Source organism: Salvelinus alpinus, chromosome 27 (assembly GCF_045679555.1).
Source record: "Salvelinus alpinus chromosome 27, SLU_Salpinus.1, whole genome shotgun sequence".
Lineage (NCBI taxonomy): Eukaryota > Metazoa > Chordata > Actinopteri > Salmoniformes > Salmonidae > Salvelinus > Salvelinus alpinus.
This window is the reverse complement of record NC_092112.1, coordinates 13,119,188-13,135,521: the sequence shown is the minus strand read 5'-3', so window position 1 is coordinate 13,135,521 and position 16,334 is coordinate 13,119,188. Positions and strand designations below refer to the sequence as shown.

General features: G+C 45.7%; 1 protein-coding gene across 7 annotated transcripts in view; it reads left to right on the top strand.

The window, feature by feature from the left end:
• LOC139555982 (ryanodine receptor 3-like) overlaps positions 1–16,334 on the top strand; it is a 218,236-nt gene that overhangs the window by 178,661 nt on the left and 23,241 nt on the right. For all 7 annotated transcript variants that reach the window (XR_011671046.1, XM_071369419.1, XM_071369416.1 and 4 more), the window contains 11 exons: positions 164–309; positions 800–887; positions 1,011–1,103; positions 1,896–2,063; positions 2,369–2,428; positions 3,912–4,046; positions 9,941–10,053; positions 11,705–11,801; positions 14,048–14,160; positions 14,305–14,356; positions 14,592–14,651. Coding sequence is in view for 6 of the 7 variants with exons in the window: in XM_071369419.1 (XP_071225520.1) it covers positions 164–309; positions 800–887; positions 1,011–1,103; positions 1,896–2,063; positions 2,369–2,428; positions 3,912–4,046; positions 9,941–10,053; positions 11,705–11,801; positions 14,048–14,160; positions 14,305–14,356; positions 14,592–14,651 (1,125 nt within the window). In the remaining variant the exon portion in view is untranslated. The remainder of the gene's footprint in view (positions 1–163; positions 310–799; positions 888–1,010; positions 1,104–1,895; positions 2,064–2,368; positions 2,429–3,911; positions 4,047–9,940; positions 10,054–11,704; positions 11,802–14,047; positions 14,161–14,304; positions 14,357–14,591; positions 14,652–16,334) is intronic.

The window sequence follows — 16,334 nt, the reverse complement described above, 5'->3', positions numbered from 1 at the left end:
TGTTATAATTGTTTTTACTATGATAAAGGTGTTATAACGTATGTGTTATAAATGCGTTATTACTATGTTATAAAGGTGTTATAACTGTTATTACTATGTTATAAAAGTGTTATAACTGTTATTACTATGTTATAAAGGTGTTATTACTATGTTCTAACCCCAGGTGGTGGCAGAGGAGGAGCTGCTGAAGGCTGACATTAAAGGAGACACTCAGGAAGCTGAGCTTCTCGTCCTGGATGAGTTTGCTGTCCTCTGTAGAGACCTGTACGCCTTCTACCCAATGCTCATCCGCTACGTGGACAACAACAGGTAGGATAACCCAGCCAGCCTTTTCTGTTTCATGCTCATCCGCTATGTAAATAACAACAGGTAAGATAACCCAGCCAGCCTTCTCTGTTTCATGCTCATCCGCTATGTAAATAACAACAGGTAGGATAACCCAGCCAGCCTTCTCTGTTTTATGCTCATCCGCTACTAGACAACAACAGGTAGTATAACCCAGCCAACCTTTCCAACACACACATCTGTTGTTTAGGTTCTGGGAAATCTGCAGGCCTTGTCTAAATGTTGACTGAATTCATTTAGGATAGTACCATATACTTTTATGGAATTATTTACTTCAGGAGATCATAGTGAGATTAGATGGTTCAAATCTTTCTTATTTGGGATTGGTACCTGCAGATTTCTCCAATGCTTATCCTGTTATCTGGGCTACATAACACAACAGATGGTTATAGCTATGGGTCTCATCTCATCTTTTGACCATTTCTCATGAAAACGTCTGTCAAACTCTCACCAGATCCAGATGGTTGAAGAGGCCTGATGCTCAGTCCAATGAGCTCTTCACCATGGTGGCTGAGATCTTCATTCTCTGGTGCAAATCACACGTAAGACTTTTCACTTTAGAATACTACAGATGTTAGTTCATTTTAGATTATTTTCAAGTCCTGTTTGAAGATTTAAAAAATCTTCTTGTTTCTTTCCTTCTTTACCATCTGACCCGTCGACAGAACTTCAAAAGGGAAGAGCAGAACTTTGTAGTTCAGAATGAAATCAACAACCTGTCTTTCCTGACTGGAGAAAGTAAAACCAAGATGTCCAAGGTAAGGACGGAGCAGGAGTTTGTTTAGCCAGTAGTGAGTAAAGAAAGGTATGCATAGAAGGGGTTTGTTTAGCCAGTAGTGAGTAAAGAAAGGCATGCATAGCAGGAGTTTGTTTAGCCAGTAGTGAGTAAAGAAAGGCATAGAAGCTCTCTCCCTGTGGCTTTCCAGAAATCCTGGTTGGATGATTCTGTATATTCCTGCTTATTGCCTCATGAGTCTGGAAAACCTGATCATTTTGGAAAAGTTACCAGAGTTTTCTCTTTCTCTCCCTGTCTGTCTCGCTCTCTGTCTCTCTCTCTCCCCCTGTCTCTGTCTGTCTGTCTGTCTGTCTGTCTGTCTGTCTGTCTGTCTGTCTGTCTGTCTGTCTGTCTGTTCTCTCTCTCCCTGTCTCTCTCTCCCTGTCTCTCTCTCTCCCTGTCTCTCTCGCCCTGTCTCTCTCTCCCTGTCTGTCTGTCTCTCTCTCTCTCCCTGTCTGTCTGTCTCTCTCTCTATCCCCCTGTCTCTCTCTCTCCCTGTCGCTCTCTCCCCCTGTATGTCTCTCTCCCTGTCGCTCTCTCCCCCTGTATGTCTCTGTCTATCTCTCTCCCTATCTCTTTCTCCCTGTCTCTCTCCCTGTCTGTCTGTCTCTCTCTTTCCCTGTCTGTCTCTCTCTTTCCCTCTCTCTCTCTCTCCCTGTCTCTCTCTCTCTCTCTCCCTGTCTCTCTCTCCCTCTCCCTGTCTCTCTCTCTCTCTCCCTCTCTCTCTCTCTCTCTCCCTGTCTCTCTCTCTCTCTCCCTGTCGCTCTCTCCACAGTCAGGTGGTGACCAGGATAGGAAGCACAAGAAGCGGCGTGGAGAGTTATACTCTGTCCAGACCTCTCTGATCGTAGCCGCACTGAAGAAGATGCTGCCCATCGGACTCAACATGTGCACCCCAGGAGACCAGGAACTCATCTCACTGGCCAAGATAAGATACAGTCTGGTGAGTTATACTACATTATCCCTCTAACCCTGGAGACCAGGAGCTTATCTCACTGGCCAAGATAAGATACAGTCTGGTGAGTTATACTACATTATCCCTCTAACCCTGGAGACCAGGAGCTTATCTCATTGGCCAAGATAAGATCCAGTCTGATGCGATACGGTACTATCATATCCCTAAAGTCTTCAATGATCGTGAAGTAGCGTATTGATGTGTGATCACACTACGTCTTTATACACAGATAGCCAGGCTTATCCCCAGCCACTGATTGTCATTTCTCACTCCATCCTGTTTCCCTCCGACAGAAAGACACCGACGATGAGGTGAAGGATCACTTGCGTGAGAACCTCCATCTTCAGGACAAGGTATCCTGGGGGGGGGGGAAATGTCAAACGATCTGTTGTTGTGCACAGTGAACACCCATGTGTTCCTTTGTATCTGATCTGTTGTGCACAGTGAACACCCATGTGTTCCTTTGTATCTCCTGGTCATTACTCTGTGCCCCAGTGAACACCCATGTGTTCCTTTGTATGTCCTGGTCATTACTCTGTGCCCCAGTGAACACCCATGTGTTCCTTTGTATCTCCTGGTCATTACTCTGTGCCCCAGTGAACACCCATGTGTTCCTTTGTATGTCCTGGTCATTACTCTGTGCCCCAGTGAACACCCATGTGTTCCTTTGTATCTCCTGGTCATTACTCTGTGCCCCAGTGAACACCCATGTGTTCCTTTGTATGTCCTGGTCATTACTCTGTGCCCCAGTGAACGCCCATGTGTTCCTTTGTATCTCCTGGTCATTACTCTGTGCCCCAGTGAACACCCATGTGTTCCTTTGTATCTCCTGGTCATTACTCTGTGCCCCAGTGAACACCCATGTGTTCCTTTGTATGTCCTGGTCATTACTCTGTGCCCCAGTGAACACCCATGTGTTCCTTTGTATCTCCTGGTCATTACTCTGTGCCCCAGTGAACACCCATGTGTTCCTTTGTATCTCCTGGTCATTACTCTGTGCCCCAGTGAACGCCCATGTGTTCCTTTGTATCTCCTGGTCATTACTCTGTGCCCCAGTGAACACCCATGTGTTCCTTTGTATGTCCTGGTCATTACTCTGTGCCCCAGTGAACACCCATGTGTTCCTTTGTATCTCCTGGTCATTACTCTGTGCCCCAGTGAACACCCATGTGTTCCTTTGTATCTCCTGGTCATTACTCTGTGCCCCAGTGAACACCCATGTGTTCCTTTGTATCTCCTGGTCATTACTCTGTGCCCCAGTGAACGCCCATGTGTTCCTTTGTATCTCCTGGTCATTACTCTGTGCCCCAGTGAAGTGTGGTGTGTAGTGACCTCGGCATTTCCTCCTCCACGTGTATTCAGCAGACCACGACATGCAGATGCAGCAGCGTTTGTAACGTCAATAGATATATTTTTTCCCATGTAGTTTGAATGACAGTAAACCAACCTTTCCTCCCTGCAGAAACAAACATGACCTGATCTGCTTATGTTTAAGTGGTGTCACATTTATAAATTAACAAATTATAACGAGTCTAATGTTTAATGCTGTGTCTGTGTTACATGGCATGTACCAATTATGTTTTTGTGTTAAACAAGTTGTTTAATCTGATCACAAACATTTAATGTTTTTGCTGATTATCGTTTTGCTGGTAATGATTTTGCTGGTATATTTAATTTGCTTGAGTAGCCAGCCAATTTACTATTTGGCATCAATCAACAGTCCATTTAGCTGGGACTGAACACCTGGTGCTTCAACAACTGCCAGTGTGTGAGACACTGAGGGTGTGTGTGTTTGTGTGTGTGTGTGTGTCTGTGTTTGTGTGTGTGTTTTTGAAGTCTGATGACCTGGCAGTGCAGTGGCAGATGAACCTGTATAAGGATGTGGTGGTGGAGAGTGAGGAACATACAGACCCAGAACAAACTGTGGACAGAGTACAGAGCATCTCTGCTGCAGTCTTCCACCTGGAGCAGGTAAACTATAGTCAACAACCAGGTACACTATAGTCAACAGCCAGGTACCCTATAGTCAACAACCAGGTAAACTATAGTCAACAACCAGGTAAACTATAGTCAACAGCCAGGTAAACTATAGTCAAAAGCCATGTAAACTATAGTCAACAGCCTAGTTCCCTATAGTCAACAGCCAGGTACACTATAGTCAACAGCCTAGTTCCCTATAGTCAACAGCCAGGTACACTATAGTCAACAGCCAGGTAAATTACAGTCAACAGCCAGGTAAATTACAGTCAACAGCCAGGTACAATACAGTCAACAGCCAGGTACACTATAGTCAACAGCCAGGTACAGTATAGTCAACAGCCAGGTTCCATACAGTCAACAGCCAGGTACAGTATAGTCAACAGCCAGGTTCCATACAGTCAACAGCCAGGTACACTATAGTCAACAGCCAGGTACACTATAGTCAACAGCCAGGTAAACTATAGTCAACAGCCAGGTTCCCTACAGTCAACAGCCAGGTTCCCTACAGTCAACAGCCAGGTACACTATAGTCAACAGCCAGGTTCCCTGTAGTCAACAGCCAGGTTCCCTGTAGTCAACAGCAAGGTTCCCTACAGTCAACAGCCAGGTTCCCTGTAGTCAACAGCCAGGTTCCCTACAGTCAACAGCCAGGTTCCCTACAGTCAACAGCCAGGTACACTATAGTCAACAGCCAGGTTCCCTGTAGTCAACAGCAAGGTTCCCTACAGTCAACAGCCAGGTTCCCTGTAGTCAACAGCCAGGTTCCCTACAGTCAACAGCCAGGTTCCATACAGTCAACAGCCAGGTACACTATAGTCAACAGCCAGGTTCCCTACAGTCAACAGCCAGGTTCCATACAGTCAACAGCCAGGTTCCATACAGTCAACAGCCAGGTACAGTATAGTCAACAGCCAGGTTCCCTACAATCAACAGCCAGGTTACCTATAGTCAACAGCCAGGTACGCTATAGTCAACAGCCAGGTACGCTATAGTCAACAGCCAGGTTCCCTACAGTCAACAGCCAGGTACCCTCTAGTCAACAGCCAGGTACAGTATAGTCAACAGCCAGGTACAGTATAGTCAACAGCCAGGTACAGTATAGTCAACAGCCAGGTACAGTATAGTCAACAGCCAGGTACACTATAGTTAACAGCCAGGTACAGTATAGTCAACAGCCAGGTTCCCTACAGTCAACAGCCAGGTACCCTCTAGTCAACAGCCAGGTACACTATAGTCAACAGCCAGGTACACTATAGTCAACAGCCAGGTACAGTATAGTCAACAGCCAGGTACCCTCTAGTCAACAGCCAGGTACAGTATAGTCAACAGCCAGGTACACTATAGTCAACAGCCAGGTACACTATAGTCAACAGCCAGGTACAGTATAGTCAACAGCCAGGTACAGTATAGTCAACAGCCAGGTACCCTCTAGTCAACAGCCAGGTTCCCTCTAGTCAACAGCCAGGTACAGTATAGTCAACAGCCAGGTACAGTATAGTCAACAGCCAGGTACAGTATAGTCAACAGCCAGGTACAGTATAGTCAACAGCCAGGTACAGTATAGTCAACAGCCAGGTTCCCTCTAGTCAACAGCCAGGTACAGTATAGTCAACAGCCAGGTACAGTATAGTCAACAGCCAGGTACAGTATAGTCAATAGCCAGGTACAGTATAGTCAACAGCCAGGTACACTATAGTCAACAGCCAGGTACACTATAGTCAACAGCCAGGTACAGTATAGTCAACAGCCAGGTACACTATAGTCAACAGCCAGGTACAGTATAGTCAACAGCCAGGTACAGTATAGTCAACAGCCAGGTTCCCTATAGTCAACAGCCAGGTACAGTATAGTCAACAGCCAGGTACACTATAGTCAACAGCCAGGTACACTACAGTCAACAGCCAGGTACAGTATAGTCAACAGCCAGGTTCCATACAGTCAACAGCCAGGTACACTATAGTCAACAGCCAGGTACACTATAGTCAACAGCCAGGTAAACTATAGTCAACAGCCAGGTTCCCTACAGTCAACAGCCAGGTTCCCTACAGTCAACAGCCAGGTACACTATAGTCAACAGCCAGGTTCCCTGTAGTCAACAGCCAGGTTCCCTGTAGTCAACAGCAAGGTTCCCTACAGTCAACAGCCAGGTTCCCTGTAGTCAACAGCCAGGTTCCCTACAGTCAACAGCCAGGTTCCATACAGTCAACAGCCAGGTACACTATAGTCAACAGCCAGGTTCCCTACAGTCAACAGCCAGGTTCCATACAGTCAACAGCCAGGTTCCATACAGTCAACAGCCAGGTACAGTATAGTCAACAGCCAGGTTCCCTACAATCAACAGCCAGGTTACCTATAGTCAACAGCCAGGTACGCTATAGTCAACAGCCAGGTACGCTATAGTCAACAGCCAGGTACACTATAGTCAACAGCCAGGTTCCCTACAGTCAACAGCCAGGTACCCTCTAGTCAACAGCCAGGTACAGTATAGTCAACAGCCAGGTACAGTATAGTCAACAGCCAGGTACAGTATAGTCAACAGCCAGGTACAGTATAGTCAACAGCCAGGTACACTATAGTCAACAGCCAGGTTCCCTACAGTCAACAGCCAGGTTCCCTACAGTCAACAGCCAGGTACAGTATAGTCAACAGCCAGGTACAGTATAGTCAACAGCCAGGTACAGTATAGTCAACAGCCAGGTACACTATAGTTAACAGCCAGGTACAGTATAGTCAACAGCCAGGTTCCCTACAGTCAACAGCCAGGTACCCTCTAGTCAACAGCCAGGTACACTATAGTCAACAGCCAGGTACACTATAGTCAACAGCCAGGTACAGTATAGTCAACAGCCAGGTACCCTCTAGTCAACAGCCAGGTACAGTATAGTCAACAGCCAGGTACACTATAGTCAACAGCCAGGTACACTATAGTCAACAGCCAGGTACAGTATAGTCAACAGCCAGGTACAGTATAGTCAACAGCCAGGTACCCTCTAGTCAACAGCCAGGTTCCCTCTAGTCAACAGCCAGGTACAGTATAGTCAACAGCCAGGTACAGTATAGTCAACAGCCAGGTACAGTATAGTCAACAGCCAGGTACAGTATAGTCAACAGCCAGGTACAGTATAGTCAACAGCCAGGTTCCCTCTAGTCAACAGCCAGGTACAGTATAGTCAACAGCCAGGTACAGTATAGTCAACAGCCAGGTACAGTATAGTCAATAGCCAGGTACACTATAGTCAACAGCCAGGTACACTATAGTCAACAGCCAGGTACAGTATAGTCAACAGCCAGGTACACTATAGTCAACAGCCAGGTACAGTATAGTCAACAGCCAGGTACAGTATAGTCAACAGCCAGGTTCCCTCTAGTCAACAGCCAGGTACAGTATAGTCAACAGCCAGGTACACTATAGTCAACAGCCAGGTACACTATAGTCAACAGCCAGGTAAACTATAGTCAACAGCCAGGTTCCCTACAGTCAACAGCCAGGTTCCCTACAGTCAACAGCCAGGTACCCTGTAGTCAACAGCCAGGTTCCCTGTAGTCAACAGCCAGGTTCCCTGTAGTCAACAGCAAGGTTCCCTACAGTCAACAGCCAGGTTCCCTGTAGTCAACAGCCAGGTTCCCTACAGTCAACAGCCAGGTTCCATACAGTCAACAGCCAGGTACACTATAGTCAACAGCCAGGTTCCCTACAGTCAACAGCCAGGTTCCATACAGTCAACAGCCAGGTTCCATACAGTCAACAGCCAGGTACAGTATAGTCAACAGCCAGGTTCCCTATAATCAACAGCCAGGTTACCTATAGTCAACAGCCAGGTACGCTATAGTCAACAGCCAGGTACGCTATAGTCAACAGCCAGGTACACTATAGTCAACAGCCAGGTTCCCTACAGTCAACAGCCAGGTACCCTCTAGTCAACAGCCAGGTACAGTATAGTCAACAGCCAGGTACAGTATAGTCAACAGCCAGGTACAGTATAGTCAACAGCCAGGTTCCCTCTAGTCAACAGCCAGGTACAGTATAGTCAACAGCCAGGTACACTATAGTCAACAGCCAGGTACAGTATAGTCAACAGCCAGGTACAGTATAGTCAACAGCCAGGTACAGTATAGTCAACAGCCAGGTACACTATAGTCAACAGCCAGGTACAGTATAGTCAACAGCCAGGTACAGTATAGTCAACAGCCAGGTACAGTATAGTCAACAGCCAGGTACAGTATAGTCAACAGCCAGGTTCCCTCTAGTCAACAGCCAGGTACAGTATAGTCAACAGCCAGGTACACTATAGTCAACAGCCAGGTACAGTATAGTCAACAGCCAGGTACAGTATAGTCAACAGCCAGGTACAGTATAGTCAACAGCCAGGTACACTATAGTCAACAGCCAGGTACAGTATAGTCAACAGCCAGGTACAGTATAGTCAACAGCCAGGTACACTATAGTCAACAGCCAGGTACAGTATAGTCAACAGCCAGGTACAGTATAGTCAACAGCCAGGTACCATCTAGTCAACAGCCAGGTACAGTATAGTCAACAGCCAGGTACACTATAGTCAACAGCCAGGTACACTATAGTCAACAGCCAGGTACAGTATAGTCAACAGCCAGGTACAGTATAGTCAACAGCCAGGTACACTATAGTCAACAGCCAGGTACAGTATTGTCAACAGCCAGGTACACTATAGTCAACAGCCAGGTACACTATAGTCAACAGCCAGGTACAGTATAGTCAACAGCCAGGTACAGTATAGTCAACAGCCAGGTACAGTATAGTCAACAGCCAGGTACACTATAGTCAACAGCCAGGTACAGTATAGTCAACAGCCAGGTACAGTATAGTCAACAGCCAGGTACACTATAGTCAACAGCCAGGTACAGTATAGTCAACAGCCAGGTACAGTATAGTCAACAGCCAGGTACACTATAGTCAACAGCCAGGTACAGTATAGTCAACAGCCAGGTACAGTATAGTCAACAGCCAGGTACAGTATAGTCAACAGCCAGGTACACTATAGTCAACAGCCAGGTACACTATAATCAACAGCCAGGTACAGTATAGTCAACAGCCAGGTACAGTATAGTCAACAGCCAGGTACAGTATAGTCAACAGCCAGGTACAGTATAGTTAACAGCCAGGTACACTATTGTCAACAGCCAGGTACAGTATAGTCAACAGCCAGGTACACTATAGTCAACAGCCAGGTACAGTATAGTCAACAGCCAGGTACAGTATAGTCAACAGCCAGGTACAGTATAGTCAACAGCCAGGTACACTATAGTCAACAGCCAGGTACACTATAATCAACAGCCAGGTACAGTATAGTCAACAGCCAGGTACAGTATAGTCAACAGCCAGGTACAGTATAGTCAACAGCCAGGTACAGTATAGTCAACAGCCAGGTACAGTATAGTCAACAGCCAGGTACACTACAGTCAACAGCCAGGTACACTACAGTCAACAGCCAGGTACACTACAGTCAACAGCCAGGTACACTACAGTCAACAGCCAGGTTTCCACTCTATAAAGTCCTTATGAACCTTTATTTATTCGGTGTCCCATTGAGATGAATGTCTCTTTTACAAGGTTGCCCTATTTTACAAATGCATAAAGTACATAATATTGATTTAGTAATTATAACAATCAAAGTGCGCATTGCAGATAGATTGTGAAGTTTCACCATGTTTCAATTAAATGTACAGCTGTTTCTGAGCAACATCACCGTACAGAATGAGAACTACTGTAAGCCTTGAGGGACGTACCTAAGATTTGTCACGAGGAATATCCATCCACAGAAGCAAATGTATAATGTTTTTCCCTCGTAAGACGTAATGTTTTGCCTCTAGGTGGAGCAGCCTCTGAGACGTAATGTTTTGCCCACTAGGTGGAGCAGCCTCTGAGGTTGAAGAAGTGTGTGTTCCAGAAGCTGCTGTCCAAACAGCGTAAACGCGCCGTGGTGGCCTGCTTCCGTATGGCACCGCTCTACAACCTCCCCAGGTAAGACCGGCTTCAATCACACTTACATACTACTCATGACCATTAGAGGTACACTGATGGTGGGGGAAAAAACGGGAGTTTTGACTAATGTAGGCCTATGTTGTCTCTGTCAACTAAATAAGATCACTAGCCGGCTACCACCCGGTTACTCAACCCTGCACCTTAGAGGCTGCTGCCCTATATACATAGACATGGAATCACTGGTCACTTTAATAATGGAACACTAGTCACTTTAATAATGTTTACATACTGCTTTACTCATCTCATAAGTGTATATATTGTATTCTATTCTACTGTATTTTAGTCAATGTCACTCCGACGTTGCTCAATCTAATATTTATATATTTCTTTATTCCATTCTTTTACTTTTAAATTTGTGTGTATTGTTATGAATTGTTAGATACTACTGCACTGTTGGAGCTAGGAACACAAGCATTTTGCTAGACCCTCAATAATATCTGCTAAATATGTGTATGTGATCAATACGATTTGATTTGAAGATACGTAGATGAATGTGAGTTTGAGGTGTTTTTAAATCCAAGCTTTTATACAGCCCAACTTTGTAACTGTGTCAACAACTAACCCAGAAAAAAGTCCTCAGTCGTCCTTCATGGTGCTATTGTCTCCATCAAATGTGATGTTCCAGTCCTGTATCTCTGTTATCTCTCAGTGAAGTTGGTGACATGCTATTACTAGTGTATCCACACTCTCTTGCTCTCACTCGCTCTCTCTCGCTCGCTCTCCTTCGCTCTCTCTCCTTCGCTCTCTCTCTCTCGCTCTCTCTCTCTCTCTACCTCCCTAACCTTGTTCTTCCTTTCTGTTATTTCTCTCTGTTATACCACCTACAATACCTTTCCCTCAGATACAAAAATAACAATTACTTCCTGAACGGCTATCGGTACGTTTGGCTGGAAAAGGCGTTCGCTGACTCTAATTTTGACCACCTGTTCTCCATGCTAACGGTAATGTGAGACTCCTGGCTGAACGCTAGCCTGAGTGTCAGTCTGTTTCTGCTCTCTTGCCAACTCCTCGTGGAATTGTCATGCCAAACAGACTGGCACCCAGGCTAGGTCGAATGCTTCACCTCTCTCCCCTCCTCCATCTTCTCCAGGCTATGGACTGAGCCAACAGTCAACACCACCTACCTACTGCACCTACCACAACCTACCTCCAGTTTACTGCACTGTTGATTCTGATTGGTCAGCCTCAACTTACAGCCAATCAGTGGTCAATCAATGAGCAATCCAGGAAGCATTTTGCTTGTTTACATAAAGATCATCATTCTCATTTTGTCTTAGAATCATGGAATGTTTTTTTCTCATGTGATTTAAGTAACATAATGACTGTATTTTTGGAGCTTTAGGTATCATTTATTAACTGAAATAATATTTGAATACAGTGTTCAGTGTTTTTAGATATAATTTTAACCACATCCTCAGACAGTTTCTGTATGCTAATCAAGCCATCAAGGTTGACCAGTCAGAAGGGCCAGTGGCTACCACATCGACCAATCACCACCCTGGAATGCTCTTCCTTCCTGTTTCACCCTCACATCTCTCCCTCCTTCCGCCTCCCCCTTTCCTAAACTTACTTGGACACACCTTAACCTCATTTTCCTCTCCTTCTCCTCCTCTCATCCCTCCTTCCCCAGGCATCGTTCTATTAACCTCTTCGTGTTGGGCTATGTGAGACTATGGATAGAGACAGAGGAGTACTCCTTTGAGGAGAAGCTAGTGCAGGACCTGGCAGTAAGTACTGGGCATGTTGCGGTGGTGTCTGCCACCACCTCAGCCCTAGCCTCAGCCTTGCCCCCTGTGCCCTGTGTTGGCACCGCACCCCCACCAGCCCTCTCCGCCGACTGCCTCTTGAGCACGATGCCCGCCGTCGAGCTTCGGGATCGGGATCGCTTCCCGGTCCGCCTGGGTCTGGGGACCTCGCCTTGGGCCCCCAGACGTTCCCGAGGGCCCCGCGCTCTCTCTAGCTTTGTGGCTCGCTACCGGCAGAGCCTTGACAGGCATGACAGGCTCAACCTCAGGAGACTCAGTGGCAGCAATGTCTCCGTCTCCGCAGCAAAGCACGTGGCTAGAAAAACAGGCTATGGCATGGGCTATGTCACCACTACTACTACTACTGTGGTAAGAGAGGCGCGGCTAAAGCCCTCAATAGGTGTTAGCTGTTTGATGTCCGACGTCGACCCCACCAACTAGATGTTGTACAGTATGGTCTCTGCTGTAACTGTAAGTCTGTAGTGACGTGGTCAAGTGGAGTGTGAAGTGACGTCTTCGGTAGCATGCTCGCCCACATCTCCGTCCCGATTCATACAGTATTGTGACGCGTGTTAAAATTCATTGATCTCACTGAACAAATCAGAATATACACTTGTAAGGAAGTAACCATATTTACACAGTAACTGCAACATGTCATAAAACATGTCAGAGGAAGAATGTACAAGAGTAGACGACGACGTAACACATTCATCATCATCATCATCATCGTCATCGTCGTCCACACACTGTATTTAGTAGTGCTGCATCTGTTGGACCATAGTAGCCTGCATGCGTTTCACTACTGGGTCCTGTTCAGTAGGGAAACAACGTTTTGAAACAGGGAGCAACTACCTGAACCAATAATAACGCAGCTTTTTGTTTTCTGTCGTAAATGTTTTGCTACGGTGTGCCCTACTAAACAATACCCTGGTCAATTCCCCTGACAATGCAACCCCCCACCCTGGTAACACTGTGCAACAAAGTGGGACTTGAAAGGGGTGTGGTTAAAATGGAGGCGGGAGAGGGAGCAAGCCTGCTACAGCTGTATTAGAATAATAATTAATAATAATCCCACAATTAAAATAAATCTTCTATCACCATTGGGCAGCACAATTGATTCTGAGTTCGGGCTTATACTGTTTATATATGAAAACAATTTCTAAGGTGCGTACTTTCAGATTTTACGAACTCACTTGCTTGTTTAAATCCCTTGCGCTGCTCACGCATTTTGAAGTCCACAATGGAGAGGCGAGGGGACGGACTGAGAGATCAGCCAATTAAAACCAGCGGTTGTTTCGTCCTCTCCTGCCATAGACTTCCAGTCAAGTCCCGTTCTGAGGTGCTGTGAAACCAGAAGGTTCGACTCACAGAGAGAGCCGGCTGGTGGGCGAGATTAGCCAGCAGGGTGTAGTCTCTAGTGGAAAGGCCAGGTGAAGAACAGAGATAACCTCTGTCTTTAGCCAGCAGGGTGTAGTCTCTAGTGGAAAGGCCAGGTTAAGAACAGAGATAACTTCTGTCTTTAGCCAGCAGGGTGTAGTCTCTAGTGGAAAGGCCAGGTTAAGAACAGAGATAACTCGTCTTTAGCCAGCAGGGTGTAGTCTCTAGTGGAAAGGCCAGGTTAAGAACAGAGATAACCTCTGTCTTTAGCCAGCAGGGTGTAGTCTCTAGTGGAAAGGCCAGGTGAAGAACAGAGATAACCTCTGTCTTTAGCCAGCAGGGTGTAGTCTCTAGTGGAAAGGCCAGGTGAAGAACAGAGATAACCTCTGTCTTTAGCCAGCAGGGTGTAGTCTCTAGTGGAAAGGCCAGGTGAAGAACAGAGATAACCTCTGTCTTTAGCCAGCAGGGTGTAGTCTCTAGTGGAAAGGCCAGGTGAAGAACAGAGATAACCTCTGTCTTTAGCCAGCAGGGTGTAGTCTCTAGTGGAAAGGCCAGGTGAAGAACAGAGATAACCCGTCTTTAGCCAGCAGGGTGTAGTCTCTAGTGGAAAGGCCAGGTGAAGAACAGAGATAACCTCTGTCTTTAGCCAGCAGGGTGTAGTCTCTAGTGGAAAGGCCAGGTGAAGAACAGAGATAACCTCTGTCTTTAGCCAGCAGGGTGTAGTCTCTAGTGGAAAGGCCAGGTGAAGAACAGAGATAACCTCTGTCTTTAGCCAGCAGGGTGTAGTCTCTAGTGGAAAGGCCAGGTGAAGAACAGAGATAACCTCTGTCTCTTGTGGGTCGTCTGTGTAGAAAACTCCGATGAAGATCGTGGAGGAGGAAGAAGAGGAGGAGGTTGAGATTAAGCCAGACCCTCTTCATCAGCTTATCCTTCACTTCAGCCACAACGCCCTCACAGAGAGAAGGTAGGAGAGATAAATTAGTGTTTTATCCAACCAATCTTACTTAAATAGATAATAATTGTGTGATCTTAACTTATTTGTGTTATTTATCTCTACTGACTTGATACAAGACATGATAATGATTGGATAATATGTTATTCTCAACAGTTTCTTGGAAGAAGATCCGCTGTATATTGCGTATGCAGACATGATGGCAAAGGTACGCAACTGAGAATTTGAGCACACTTTGGCTGCGTTTACATAGGCAGCCCAATTCTGATCTTTTGCCCAATTAGAGGCAAAAGATCTGATCTGATTGGTCAAAAGGCCAATTAGTGGCAAAATCTCAGAATTGGGCTGCCTGTGTAAACACGTACTTTCATAATCAGACTGGGTTTATATACAGTTAATACACCGTTGTCATAACTCTAACATGTCCTCCTCTATCTCCTCAGAGTTGTGCAGAGGATGAAGAGGAGGAAGAGGAGGAAGAGGGGAAAGAGAAGACATTTGAGGTTTGAATCTGCCTTTTTTCCGCCTCACTGACCACCAGGATTAAAGCCGTAGATACCTTTAATAGCCTGTGGCTATAGGCTGGATAGATTTCTGACTCCTGGATACAACTGATAACTTGCCATGTTTACTATGTCACCTAACAAAGACAAGCGTTGTCACTGTAGACATGCTCACTGAAACTTCAGCCATGTAAAAATCCTCAAACCAGAGGCGCGCCTACACTCCATAACAGTACATCTTGGACTAGGCCTAGCCTACCTTACAGGTCACTTCCCGTTGAACGCGGAACGAAGGAGAGCACAGTTTGTTGTTTTGGAAAGTTTGTTGTTTTAAAAGTACATTGGAAAGTTTCTTAGTAGCTAGCTAACTTTTTAGTTTGGCTGGTAACATCAACAGTGCTAGGTGGCTGTACTACAGAAACACCGGTCGCCGTCGTGGGAAAGACGCATTGTTAAAAACGTTTGTAAACAACTAACAGTAAAGAGCCAACCTGGATACTAAGGAGATCCTGAGGGAAGTCGACGAGTAACAACAGCTTTATGCAATGGAGGAACAACATACTCCATCATGGAAAGATCCAGCTACCTCATAAAATAACTCTAACCCGACAAAAAAAGAAAGACAGATTAATCTACAGACACGGACGATTTACTTACCGTTGAAGTAGAGGCTAGTGCTCTGGCTGGAATCCATGTAACACTGAAAATGTTGTGTGAGGAGGTAGCAGGGCTGAGGGGAAGTTTGGAGTAAAATTTGTTCGCTCCAAAGAGAAAACAAGGCACTCACAGCCAAGGTAAAAATCCACGATTTCAACATGGATTGTCTACTCAGGGAAAACAGGGTGATGAGGGACATCACTAGACATACAAAGCCGTTGCGTGAAAATCTAATATTTTCTGGGATTTCTGCGGACGCATCCAACAATCCAGAGGGCGCGATCAGAGAAGTCAAGCAATCCGTCTTGAAACTTCCACTAGACTGTAAACAAGGTGGCTTTCCACCAAATACACAGACTTGGAGCTCGGAGCGACAAGACCAAGGGTCCCCGACCAATCAGCACTACCAACAAAAGGAGCTGATCAGAAGCAGGGGAAGGGAGCTTAAAGGGACCAAATTCGGTCTCAATGACAAATTTCCACGGGAGATAAACGAACGTCTCAAGAGGCTGTATCCTGTACAGAGGCAACAAAGAGAGAAGGGTAAGCGTGCCTTTCTCATTGTGGACAAACTCTTTATAGATGGACAGCTATTCCGAGACAGCTCCATAACACTGTGACTGTACTAAATTCAACTGGGACGTCAGGTTACGAAAAAAAGAAAGTATTGGAACTGTAAAAATATCTGAACACTATGAAGTGGATATGAACACACACATACTCAATGACATGCTCGCTTACACATACAGACTTATACATATACACTTGATCTCGCTCTCGTTTTCTCTTTTCTCTTCTCTACCTCTCTCCTCTCTCTATTGTCGACAACTGTTCTATAATTGAATATGTTTCTTGTTTGTCTATATTTTCTATGTCTTTGTCTACATGTTTATATACGTTTACAACAAGCAAGGGGAAGATATCAGAATAGGAACATTGGGGAATAATAACATATTGTACGGGATACATTTGTACTGTAGTGAAGGCGTCTCTATAGTATTGCAAGGTCTCTTTCATAATCATGTC